General features: G+C 54.9%; 1 protein-coding gene across 1 annotated transcript in view; it reads left to right on the top strand.

The window, feature by feature from the left end:
* The window catches only part of RCN2 (reticulocalbin 2), a 38,681-nt gene that overhangs the window by 11,040 nt on the left and 13,696 nt on the right, over nucleotides 1–13,945 (top strand). The window contains exons 6-7 of the mRNA XM_076075104.1: nucleotides 5,953–6,049; nucleotides 9,579–9,721. Coding sequence (XP_075931219.1) covers nucleotides 5,953–6,049; nucleotides 9,579–9,721 — 240 coding nt within the window. The remainder of the gene's footprint in view (nucleotides 1–5,952; nucleotides 6,050–9,578; nucleotides 9,722–13,945) is intronic.

Here is a 13,945-nt window from a genome sequence, read left to right as displayed (position 1 = left end):
ATACTGTAAACAAGTGATGTTGATTCTAAAATGTGGAGGGAAAAACGGGAGGACCCGTGGAAAAATCCACGCGACCACATGGAGAGAGACACCGCAAACTCCAAATATACAGACGTCAAGGTCAGGATTGAACCTGCGACCTCCTGTATACCGGGCAAGGGAGTTAACATCTTGCCACCCCAGGCCACGTGATCCACCAACCCCTCATGGTGAAGGCGGTGAAGGGGTTGGTGGATCTCCGCACAAATGTTGTGAAACTTGGGTGTCGAGCAGGCAACATACTCCTGCCTCGCCTGTGGGGCTTTATCAGTCTCAGTGAGTCTCTGGGGCTCTGTGAGTCTTTACGGGTCTCCATGGATCTCTATGGTTCTCTACAATATATATTTTTTTATGGGATTCTATCAGTCTCAATAAATCTTTTTGCCTCTGTGAGTCTCTTTGGGTCTCCACGGATCTCTCTGGGTCTCCATAATAATGTTTTACACTTACATATATGTAGCGTAGTCGTCGTTGCTCATTGCATCTCACAGTCGCGAAGAAACCTCAGACGAGCAGTTTGTGTTATGAGCACACACGTGATAGGAGAACAGACTGTACGTTAACAGTTTTCGGTACAGCGCGGGAGACATTCGTTATTTTCAGACGTAGGCTTTCGCGACCAACTCTGGCTCTCCGCCTGATGATGCTCGTTTGTAATTGCCGGCGAAACGTCATGGTACTCGAATTGTAAATGTCGTGGGTTTACTCTCCCAACACACCGCTGTGCTGAACTAGTAACACATTGGCATGGTTTTGTTTACGTGACAAACCTTGCTAATTGGCCGTGTCGGGTGGTGGCGAGTTTGACGACACTTTTATATTTACACGATCTAACCCAAACAACCCACATTATGGATGATATTGTTCGCGAAGGCCTACGTATTTAAACCCTAAACTGAACAATGTTTTTTTGACCATGTAAGGCCCCAACTGAGTTTTTTATATATATAGCTCGTTTTCAGGAGCGACCTGCCCATCACCAATGGTAGCAGCTCAACCAAGTGGCCCATCAACATCATCGTGTGAACATTTATAGCAGCAGCCCATCAGCTCGAAACGCGTGATGCTGATTCTAAATGTGGAGGGGACATTCGTTATTCTTTGCTGCTGCCGCGATGGCACACTCCTGTTCCACGCCGCTGCGATAGAGCCGCGGCGTGGGTGCATTAAAAGAGCGTGGCGGCTCGGGAGAGACGCCGCCGTTGTCGCAGGCCTTACGTGGCAGCGGTGTGGCCCTGCGTCGTCTTGGTTTGTAAAAAACAAAAAAAAAGCACCGAACAAATTCCCCACTAGGTGGCGCGTGCGGCCGCTCCTGAGCGTCGAGTTTTTTGTTCCATTTGTTGCGCCGGTGATGGTCGCGTGCATCCAAGTTGCCCGGCGGTTTTACGCGGGGGGATACGCGCGATGCTGCCTGAGCAGCAGCAGCAGCAGCAACGAGAAAAGACGAAAACATGGAATTCGTGACAAGGTCGCGTTCATTACGCACAAAGTGCTTGCCGCCAACGCTGACCTCGTCAAGGAGCGTAAACCATCATCACGTGGACTCCGCTCATCCATCGTAGCAGCGGCTTTTGGCTTGGCCATCGAACAAAGACGGCCACTGCATTGCGCGGCGCTTTCAGTTGCCACTGGAAATGTGCACTTTTAAATCTGGATTGAAAACGAATTTCTTTAGAACTGCTTTTCGTGTTTAGCTTGTTGTCCTTCCCCCGCACCTCCGATTAGCACGGTCGTTGACGTACGGTGTGAAGGAAGTTCTCAACGTTAGGTATATACAATATTGCGGAGAACGAATACACGGCCATTGAGGAATATCACACAGCTAACAAATTAGGTATTAAACGGTCATAAACGAAACGCTCAAATCTAAAACCACTGCAAACAAAGAGAGCAAGAGGCACTCGAATATCGTTAGGCGCATGTGCAGGTAAGCTCTTACAACAAGTGTCAAGGTAAGGCCCACTGAGCTATGTAGCTCGTTTTCAGAAGCGACCTGGCTATCACAAATGATAGCTCAACAAAGTGGCTTGTCATCATCACGTGGGAATTTCTAGCAGCCCAAGAAATACTCTAAACGCGTGATGTTGATTCTAAATGTAGAGGGAAAATCCAGAGGACCCGGAGAAAAATCCACACGACCATGGGGAGAGTAGAACACGCAAACTCCAAATATACAGCAGGCGTCAGGGTCGGCATCAAATCCACCACCTCCTGTACACCAGGCGAGGGAGATAATATCTCACCACCGTGGCGAGAAAGATGAAGTGAGCGAGAGACGTGGGTGAGAGACGTGGGTGAGAGACGTGGGTGAGAGACGTGGGTGAGAGTCGTGGGTGGGTGACGTGGGTGAGAGACGTGGGTGGGTGAGAGACGTGTGTGAGAGATGTGGGTGGGTGAGAGACGTGGGTGGGTGAGAGACGTGGGTGGGTGAGAGACGTGGGTGGGTGAGAGACGTGGGTGGGTGAGAGACGTGGGTTAGAGACGTGGGTGGGTCACGTGGGTGAGAGTCGTGGGTGAGAGACGTGGGTGAGAGACGTGGGTGAGAGACATGGGTGGGTCACGTGGGTGAGAGTCGTGGGTGAGAGACGTGGGTGGGTGACGTGGGTGGGTCACGTGGGTGAGAGACTTGGGTGAGAGACGTGGGTGAGAGACGTGGGTGAGAGACGTGGGTGAGAGACGTGGGTGAGAGACGTGGGTGAGAGACTTGGGTGAGAGACGTGGGTGAGAGACGTGGGTGGGTGACGTGGGTGGGTGACGTGGGTGAGAGACGTGGGTGAGAGACGTGGGTGAGAGTCGTCGGTGAGAGACGTGGGTGAGAGACGTGGGTGAGAGTCGTGGGTGGGTGACGTGGGTGGGTGAGAGACGTGGGTGGGTGAGAGACGTGGGTGGGTGAGAGACGTGGGTGAGAGACGTGGGTGAGAGACGTGGGTGAGAGTCGTGGGTGAGAGACGTGGGTGGGTGACGTGGGTGAGAGACGTTGGTGAGGGTCGTGGGTGAGAGACGTGGGTGAGAGTCGTGGGTGAGAGTCGTGGGTGAGAGTCGTGGGTGAGAGACGTGGGTGAGAGACGTGGGTGAGAGACGTGTGTGAGAGTCGTGGGTGAGCGACGTGGGTGAGAGACGTGTGTGAGTGTCGTGTGTGAGAGTCGTGGGTGAGAGTCGTGGGTGAGAGACGTGGGTGAGAGACGTGGGTGAGAGACGTGTGTGAGTGTCGTGGGTGAGAGTCGTGGGTGAGAGTCGTGGGTGAGAGACGTGGGTGAGAGTCGTGGGTGAAGACGTGGGTGAGAGACGTGGGTGAGAGCCGTGGGTGAGAGACGTGGGTGAGAGTCGTGGGTGAGAGTCGTGGGTGAGGGACGTGGGTGAGAGATGTGGGTGAGAGACGTGGGTGAGAGACGTGGGTGAGAGTCGTGGGTGAGAGCCGTGTGTGAGAGTCGTGGGTGAGCGACGTGGGTGAGAGACGTGGGTGAGAGTCGTGGGTGAGAGTCGTGGGTGAGAGTCGTGGGTGAGAGACGTGGGTGAGAGACGTGGGTGAGAGACGTGTGTGAGAGTCGTGGGTGAGAGTCGTGGGTGAGAGTCATGTGTGAGAGTCGTGTGTGAGAGACGTGGGTGAGAGACGTGGGTGAGAGACGTGGGTGAGAGACGTGGGTGAGAGACGTGGGTGAGAGTCGTGGGTGAGAGTCGTGGGTGAGAGACGTGTGTGAGAGTCGTGTGTGAGAATCGTGTGTGAGAGTCGTGTGTGAGCGTCGTGTGTGAGGGTCGTGGGTGAGGGTCATGGGTGAGAGACGTGGGTGAGGGTCATGGGTGAGAGTCGTGTGTGAGAGTCGTGGGTGGGTGACGTGGGTGAGAGACGTGGGTGAGAGTCGTGGGTGAGAGTCGTGGGTGAGAGACGTGTGTGAGAGACGTGGGTGAGAGACGTGTGTGAGAGTCGTGTGTGAGAGTCGTGGGTGAGAGTCGTGGGTGAGAGACGTGGGTGAGAGACGTGGGTGAGAGACGTGGGTGAGAGTCGTGGGTGAGAGACGTGGGTGAGAGTGGGTGAGAGTCGTGGGTGAGAGTCGTGGGTGAGAGACGTGTGTGAGAGACGTGGGTGAGAGACGTGTGTGAGAGTCGTGTGTGAGAGTCGTGTGTGAGAGTCGTGTGTGAGAGTCGTGGGTGAGAGACGTGGGTGAGGGTCGTGGGTGAGGGACGTGGGTGAGAGACGTGGGTGAGAGACGTGGGTGAGAGACGTGGGTGAGAGTCGTGGGTGAGAGTCGTGTGTGAGAGTCGTGGGTGAGAGACGTGGGTGAGAGTCGTGGGTGAGGGACGTGGGTGAGAGACATGGGTGAGAGACGTGGGTGAGAGTCGTGGGTGAGAGACGTGTGTGAGAGTCGTGGGTGAGAGACGTGGGTGAGAGACGTGTGTGAGTGTCGTGTGTGAGAGTCGTGGGTGAGAGTCGTGGGTGAGAGTCGTGGGTGAGAGACGTGGGTGAGAGACGTGGGTGAGAGACGTGGGTGAGTGACGTGTGTGAGTGTCGTGTGTGAGAGTCGTGGGTGAGAGACGTGGGTGAGAGTCGTGGGTGAGAGACGTGGGTGAGAGACGTGGGTGAGAGACGTGGGTGAGAGTCGTGGGTGAGAGTCGTGGGTGAGAGTCGTGGGTGAGAGACGTGGGTGAGAGTCGTGGGTGAGATCGTGGGTGAGAGTCGTGGGTGAGAGTCGTGGGTGAGAGACGTGGGTGAGAGTCGTGGGTGAGAGTCGTGGGTGAGAGACGTGGGTGAGAGACGTGGGTGAGAGACGTGGGTGAGAGTCGTGGGTGAGAGTCGTGTGTGAGAGTCGTGGGTGACAGTCGCGGGTGAGTGTCGTGGGTGAGGGACGTGGGTGAGAGGCGTGGGTGAGAGACGTGGGTGAGAGACGTGGGTGAGGGTCGTGGGTGAGAGCCGTGTGTGAGAGACGTGGGTGAGAGACGTGGGTGAGAGACGTGGGTGAGAGACGTGGGTGAGAGACGTGGGTGAGAGTCGTGGGTGAGAGACGTGGGTGAGAGTCGTGTGTGAGAGTCGTGGGTGAGAGACGTGGGTGAGAGACGTGGGTGAGAGACGTGGGTGAGAGACGTGGGTGAGAGACGTGTGTGAGAGTCGTGGGTGAGAGACGTGTGTGAGAGTCGTGTGTGAGAGTCGTGGGTGAGAGTTGTGGGTGAGGGTCGTGGGTGAGAGACGTGGGTGAGGGTCATGGGTGGAAGTCGTGTGTGAGAGTCGTGGGTGGGTGACGTGGGTGAGAGATGTGGGTGAGAGTCGTGGGTGAGAGTCGTGTGTGAGAGTCGTGGGTGAGAGACGTGTGTGAGAGACGTGTGTGAGAGTCGTGGGTGAGAGTCGTGGGTGAGCGTCGTGGGTGAGAGTCGTGGGTGAGGGTCGTGGGTGAGAGACGTGGGTGAGGATCATGGGTGAGAGTCGTGTGTGAGAGTCGTGGGTGGGTGACGTGGGTGAGAGACGTGGGTGAGAGTCGTGGGTGAGAGTCGTGTGTGAGGGTCGTGGGTGAGAGACGTGGGTGAGAGACGTGGGTGAGAGGCGTGGGTGAGAGTCGTAGGTGAGAGACGTGGGTGAGAGTCGTGGGTGAGAGTCGTGGGTGAGAGTCGTGTGTGAGAGTCGTGGGTGAGAGACGTGGGTGAGAGACGTGGGTGAGAGACGTGGGTGAGAGGCGTGGGTGAGAGTCGTAGGTGAGAGACGTGGGTGAGAGTCGTGGGTGAGAGTCGTGGGTGAGAGTCGTGGGTGAGAGTCGTGGGTGAGAGTCGTGTGTGAGAGTCGTGGGTGAGAGACGTGGGTGAGAGACGTGGGTGAGAGACGTGGGTGAGAGTCGTGGGTGAGAGTCGTGGGTGAGAGACGTGGGTGAGAGTCGTGGGTGAGAGTCGCGAGTGAGCGGCGATGTTGACGGCCCCTGTCGCTGTGAGCAGGACTCGGTGCTGGAGGAGGCTCTGCTGGAGCACGACAAGGATGGCGACGGCTTCGTGGACCTCGCCGAATTCCTGGGAGACTACCACCGGGACCCGAGTACGCCACACGCACGCACAAAGACAGAGATCCCCCGTATAGCCTTAACGGACTGTTGGGCAAGGGCTGAGCACCTACGAAAGACCGGCACGACACGCGAGGGGGTGCGTGGCCAGCACCACGCCCGGCCGCCTTTGTCTTCCTAGTGGCAATGTTCACGTACCGCACCCAGGTACTCATTTGTGGCCGAGTCCACCTAGGGGAGGCTCAGGGGCCGGTTCAGATAATCGTCACCGGTGTTGGCCGTGAGCGGAAATTCTAACTCGGGTCGCCAGGTTTCGTAGCGCTAACCGCTGGGCCACCACAGCGCACGCACACACACACAAGCAGGTGCTGAGCGGCAGGTGTCATTATGTTCAAGCGATGTCATCATGGCCCGAACCGTTGATACCACGACCACCACCACCACCACCGCCGCCATCCCTCGCTACCAATGAGTTTTACCTTCCACCAGATGCCGCAGCTGCTGCAAAGTCAACACACGACCTGCTCTTAAGACTCACAGTGAAACCCCCGGACTCGCAGTAACACCCACGGACTCACAGTGAGACCTACAGTGAGACCCACAGACTCGCAGTGAGACCCACAGACTCACAGTGAGTCCCACAGACTCAGTGAGACCCACAGACTCACAGTGAGACCCACAGACTCAGTGAGACCCACAGACTCAGTGAGACCCACAGACTCACTGTGAGTCCCACAGACTCACAGTGAGTCCCACAGACTCACAGCGAGGCCCACAGACTCACAGTGGGACCCCACGGACTCACAGAGACCCACAGACTCACAATGAGACCCATAGACTCACAGTGAGACCCATAGACTCACAGTGGGACCCACAGACTCATAGTGAGACCCACAGACTCACAGTGAGACCCACAGACTCACAGAGACCCACAGACTCACAGAGACCCACAGACTCACAGCGAGGCCCACAGACTCACAGCGAGACTCACAACGAGCCTCACGGACTCACAGCGAGACCCACAGACTCACAGTGAGACCCACAGACTCACAGAGACCCACAGACTCACAGTGAGACCCACAGACTCACAGCGAGGGCCACAGATGCACAGTGAGACCCACAGACTCACAGAAATCCACAGACTCACAGAGACCCACAGACTCGCAGTGAGACCCACAGACTCACAGCGTGTCCCACAGACTCACAGTGAGACTCACAGCGAGTCCCACAGACACACAGCGAGGCCCACAGACTCACAGTGAGATCTACAGTGAGTCCCACAGACTCACAGCGAGACCCACAGACTCACAGTGGGACCCCACGGACTCACAGAGACCCAAACTCACAGTGCTACCCATAGACTCACAGAGGCCCACAGACTCACAGTGAGACCCATAGACTCACACTGAGACCCATAGATTCACAGTGAGACCCATAGACTCACAGTGAGACACACAGACTCACAGAGACCCACAGACTCGCAGTGAGCCACACAGACTCACACTGAGACCCACAGACTCACACTGAGACCCACAGACTCACAGAGACCCACAAACTCGCAGTGAGACCCACAGACTCGCAGTGAGAGCCACAGACTCACAGACACCCATAGACTCACAGTGAGACCCACAGACTCACAGAGTCCCACAGACTCACATTGAGACCCACAGACTCGCAGTGAGACCCACAGACTCACAGACACCCACAGACTCACAGTGAGACCCACAGACTCACAGAGACCCACAGACTCGCAGTGAGACCCACAGACTCACAGTGAGGCCCACAGACTCACAGAGACCCACGGACTCGCAGCGAGACCCACGGACTCGCAGTGAGACCCACGGACTCACACTGAGACTCACAGTGAGACCCACAGACTCACAGTGAGACCCACAGACTCACAGTGAGGCCCACAGACTCACAGCGAGACTCACAGTGAGACCCACAGACTCACAGTGAGACCCACAGACTCACACTGAGACTCACAGAGACCCACAGACTCACAGTGAGACTCACAGCGAGCCTCACGGACTCACAGTGAGACCCACAGACTCACAGTGAGACCCACAGACTCACAGTGAGGCCCACAGACTCACAGACACCCGCAGACTCACAGTGAGACCCACAGACTCACAATGAGACCCACAGTGAGACCCACAGACTCACAGAGACCCACAGACTCACAGTGAGACCCACAGACTCGCAGTGAGACCCATAGACTCGCATTGAGACCTACTGACTCGCATTGGGACCCACAGACTCACAGAGACCCACAGACTCGCAGTGAGACCCACAGACTCACAGTGAGACCCACAGACTCACAGTGAGACCCACAGACTCACAGAGACCCACAGACTGTCAGTGAGACCCACAGACTGTCAGTGAGACCCACAGACTGTCAGTGAGACCCACAGACTCACAGAGACCCACAGACTCACAGTGAGACCCACAGACTCACAGTGAGACCCACAGACTCACAGTGAGACCCACAGACTCACAGAGACCCACGGACTCACAGACACCCACAGACTCACAATGAGACCCACAGACTCACAGTGAGACCCACAGACTCACAGTGAGTCCCACAGACTCGCAGTGAGTCCCACAGACTCACCGTGAGACCCACAGACTCAGTGAGACCCACAGACTCACAGAGACCCACAGACTCACAGAGACCCACAGACTCACAGTGAGACCCACAGACTCACAATGAGACCCACAGACTCACATTGAGACCCACAGACTCGCAGTGAGCCCCACAGACTATGGTCTCCGGACCTGCAGTGATCTGTGGGGGCTGTGATGCCAACGCAGCTTGATCCGGACAATTCATTATACCTTGTGTTATGGGCATTACTCGGGATACTTAATTGCAAAATTAGGTCAGCCAAACTACCCTTATTAAATTACCCTAAAATCTAAATGCCTCCCTTCTAAAAAAACCTTAGAGCTGCGTTTAAAAAAAACTGTGTTTTTATGTTCCGTTTATATGAATAATTTGGTATTTCTGGTATTTAGAGAGAGAAGTGAATGCGTTTTGTCACCAGGGTTGAGCGAGGGGCTAGGTGGTCCGTGGGGCCCAAACGAGTTTGAGAAACGCTGCCCCGACAGTATCACACCATTTGGCCCTTGGTCTTCTCTTCCCCCTTGGCCGCTGGGTTCGTTGAGACCCCCTCCACTAGCCTGTCCCCACGCCTCCAATAAGCACGGTTGGCTACTAACAGCGCGAAAGGAGTTCACCGTACGTGCGTCCCGGCAATCGGCCATCGTTTGTCCCCGAGTGCGCGACCGCAACAGGGGCGGAGAGAAGATGGAAACCGCTCGCAGAAAAGGGCCCACGTGGGGAATCAAACCGGTGACCTCGCTGCGAGGGACCAGTGTCGCCACCCTGCCGCCGTTTTACCCACAGGTGTCCAGCACCCGGATTGGAACCCAGACTCTCGGCTGCCCTGGCTGTGGCTGGGACTTAAACTCTGCACCTCCCCTGCCACTTTGCCCCTCTCCCCACCCCCCCCCTCTCCCCACCGCCCCCCTCTCTCTCTGTGCCGCCGACCGCGCGCGCAGCCGCAGAGAGCGACCCCGAGTGGGTGATCACCGAGACGGACAAATTCACCAGCGAGTTCGACATCGACCACGACGGGAAGCTCAACCCCAGCGAGCTGCTTTCCTGGCTCATGCCCAACAACCTGGAGGTGGCCGAGGACGAGGTGAGAGTGGGAGGGGGGGGCGGTGCCCGCGTTGAGAGCTTCCTCTCGGTGACTCACACACTCTCAGTGACTCACACACTCTCAGTGACTCACACGCTCTCAGTGACTCACTCTCAGTGACTCACACACTCTCAGTGACTCACTCACTCTCAGTGACTCACACACTCTCAGTGACTCACACGCTCTCAGTGACTCACTCTCAGTGACTCACACACTCTCAGTGACTCACACACTCTCGGTGACTCACACACTCTCAGTGACTCACTCTCAGTGACTCACACACTCTCAGTGACTCACACACTCTCAGTGACTCACTCACTCTCAGTGACTCACACACTCTCAGTGACTCACACACTCTCAGTGACTCACACACACTCAGTGACTCACACACTCTCAGTGACTCACACACTCTCAGTGACTCACACACTCTCAGTGACTCACACACTCTCAGTGACTCACACACTCTCAGTGACTCACACACTCTCAGTGACTCACGCACTCTCAGTGACTCACACACTCTCAGTGACTCACTCACACTCGGTGACTCAAGCACTCAAAGTGACTCACTCACTCTTAGTGACTCACTCACTCTCAGTGACTCACAAACTCTCAGTGACTCACTCACTCTCAGTGACTCACACACTCTCAGTGACTCACACACTCTCAGTGACTCACTCACTCTCGGTGACTCACACACTCTCAGTGACTCACACACTCTCAGTGACTCACTCACTCTCAGTGACTCACTCACTCTCAGTGACTCACACACTCTCGGTGACTCAAGCACTCTCAGTGACTCACGCACTCTCAGTGACTCACACACTCTCAGTGACTCACTCACACTCGGTGACTCAAGCACTCAAAGTGACTCACTCACTCTTAGTGACTCACTCACTCTCAGTGACTCACAAACTCTCAGTGACTCACTCACTCTCAGTGACTCACACACTCTCAGTGACTCACACACTCTCAGTGACTCACTCACTCTCGGTGACTCACACACTCTCAGTGACTCACACACTCTCAGTGACTCACTCACTCTCAGTGACTCACTCACTCTCAGTGACTCACTCTCGGTGACTCAAGCACTCAAAGTGACTCACTCACTCTTAGTGACTCACTCACTCTCAGTGACTCACACACTCTCAGTGACTCACTCACTCTCAGTGACTCACACACTCTCAGTGACTCACACACTCTCAGTGACTCACTCACTCTCGGTGACTCACACACTCTCAGTGACTCACACACTCTCAGTGACTCACTCACTCTCAGTGACTCACTCACTCTCAATGACTCACTCACTCTCGGTGACTCACGCACTCTCAGTGACTCACTCACTCTCAGTGACTCACTCACTCTCAGTGACTCACACACTCTCAGTGACTCACGCACTCTCAGTGACTCACACACACTCAGTGACTCACACACTCTTGGTGACTCACGCACTCTCAGTGACTCACACACACTCAGTGACTCACACACTCTTGGTGACTCACGCACTCTCAGTGACTCACACACTCTCAGTGACTCACACACTCTCAGTGACGCACACACTCTCAGTGACTCACACACTCTCAGTGACTCACACACACTCAGTGACTCACACACTCTCAGTGACTCACACACTCTCAGTGACTCACGCACTCTCGGTGACTCACGCTCGGTGACTCACACTCAGTGACTCACACACTCTCAGTGACTCACGCTCGGTGACTCACACACTCTCAGTGACTCACACACTCTCAGTGACTCACACACACTCAGTGACTCACACACTCTCAGTGACTCACACACTCTCAGTGACTCACACACTCTCAGTGACTCACACACTCTCAGTGACTCACACACTCAGTGACTCACACACTCTCAGTGACTCACACACTCTCAGTGACTCACACACTCTCAGTGACTCACACACTCTCAGTGACTCACACACTCAGTGACTCACACACTCTCAGTGACTCACACACTCCTAGTGACACACACTCTCAGTGACTCACTCACTCTCAGTGACTCACACACTCTCAGTGACTCACGCACACTCAGTGACTCACACACTCTCAGTGACTCACACACTCTCAGTGACTCACACACTCTCAGTGACTCACACACTCTCAGTGACTCACACTCTCTCAGTGACTCACACACTCTCGGTGACTCACTCACTCTCAGTGACTCACACACTCTCAGTGACTCACTCACTCTCAGTGACTCACACACTCTCAGTGACTCACACACTCTCAGTGACTCACACACTCTCGGTGACTCACTCACTCTCAGTGACTCACACACTCTCAGTGACTCACACACTCTCAGTGACTCACACACTCTCAGTGACTCACTCACTCTCAGTGACTCACACACTCTCAGTGACTCACACACTCTCAGTGACTCACACACTCTCAGTGACTCACTCACTCTCGGTGACTCACACACTCTCAGTGACTCACACACTCTCAGTGACTCACACACTCTCAGTGACTCACACACTCTCAGTGACTCACACACTCTCAGTGACTCACACACTCTCAGTGACTCACACACTCTCAGTGACTCACTCACTCTCAGTGACTCACTCACTCTCAGTGACTCACTCACTCTCAGTGACTCACTCTCAGTGACTCACACACTCTCAGTGACTCACACACTCTCAGTGACTCACTCACTCTCAGTGACTCACGCACTCTCAGTGACTCACGCACTCTCAGTGACTCACACACTCAGTGACTCACTCTCAGTGACTCACTCTCAGTGACTCACACACTCTCAGTGACTCACTCACTCTCAGTGACTCACTCACTCTCAGTGACTCACACACTCTCAGTGACTCACACACTCTCAGTGACTCACTCACTCTCAGTGACTCACTCACTCTCAGTGACTCACTCACTCTCAGTGACTCACACACTCTCAGTGACTCACACACTCTCAGTGACTCACACACTCTCAGTGACTCACACACTCTCGGTGACTCACTCACTCTCAGTGACTCACACACTCTCAGTGACTCACACACTCTCAGTGACTCACACACTCTCAGTGACTCACTCACCCTCGGTGACTCACACACTCTCAGTGACTCACACACTCTCAGTGACTCACACACTCTCAGTGACTCACACACTCTCAGTGACTCACACACTCTCAGTGACTCACACACTCTCAGTGACTCACTCACTCTCAGTGACTCACTCACTCTCAGTGACTCACTCACTCTCAGTGACTCACACACTCTCAGTGACTCACACACTCTCAGTGACTCACACACTCTCAGTGACTCACTCACTCTCAGTGACTCACGCACTCTCAGTGACTCACACACTCAGTGACTCACTCTCAGTGACTCACTCTCAGTGACTCACACACTCTCAGTGACTCACACACTCAGTGACTCACGCACTCTCAGTGACTCACGCACTATCAGTGACTCACACACTCTCAGTGACTCACTCACTCTCGGTGACTCACGCACTCTCAGTGACTCACAAACTCTCAGTGACTCACACACTCTCAGTGACTCACTCACTCTCAGTGACTCACTCACTCTCAGTGACTCACACACTCTCAGTGACTCACACACTCTCAGTGACTCACACACTCTCAGTGACTCACTCACTCTCAGTGACTCACTCACTCTCAGTGACTCACACACTCTCAGTGACTCACACACTCTCAGTGACTCACTCACTCTCAGTGACTCACGCACTCTCAGTGACTCACACACTCAGTGACTCACTCTCAGTGACTCACTCTCAGTGACTCACACACTCTCAGTGACTCACTCACTCTCAGTGACTCACGCACTCTCAGTGACTCACGCACTCTCAGTGACTCACACACTCTCAGTGACTCACTCACTCTCGGTGACTCACGCACTCTCAGTGACTCACAAACTCTCAGTGACTCACACACTCTCAGTGACTCACACACTCTCAGTGACTCACTCACTCTCAGTGACTCACTCACTCTCAGTGACTCACACACTCTCAGTGACTCACACACTCTCAGTGACTCACACACTCTCAGTGACTCACACACTCTCAGTGACTCACACACTCTCAGTGACTCACACACTCTCAGTGACTCACACACTCTCAGTGACTCACAAACTCTCGGTGACTCACTCGGTGACTCACGCACTCTCAGTGACTCACGCACTCTCATTGACTCACACACTCTCAGTGACTCACTCACTCTCGGTGACTCACTCGGTGACTCACG

The sequence above is a fragment of the Petromyzon marinus genome, chromosome 52 (assembly GCF_048934315.1).
Source record: "Petromyzon marinus isolate PM22_M1 ecotype Great Lakes invasive population chromosome 52, UKy_Petmar_22M1.pri1.0, whole genome shotgun sequence".
Classification (NCBI taxonomy): Eukaryota; Metazoa; Chordata; class Hyperoartia; order Petromyzontiformes; family Petromyzontidae; genus Petromyzon; species Petromyzon marinus.
The sequence above is the reverse complement of the archived record's forward strand: the minus strand, read 5'-3'. Positions and strand labels throughout refer to the sequence as shown.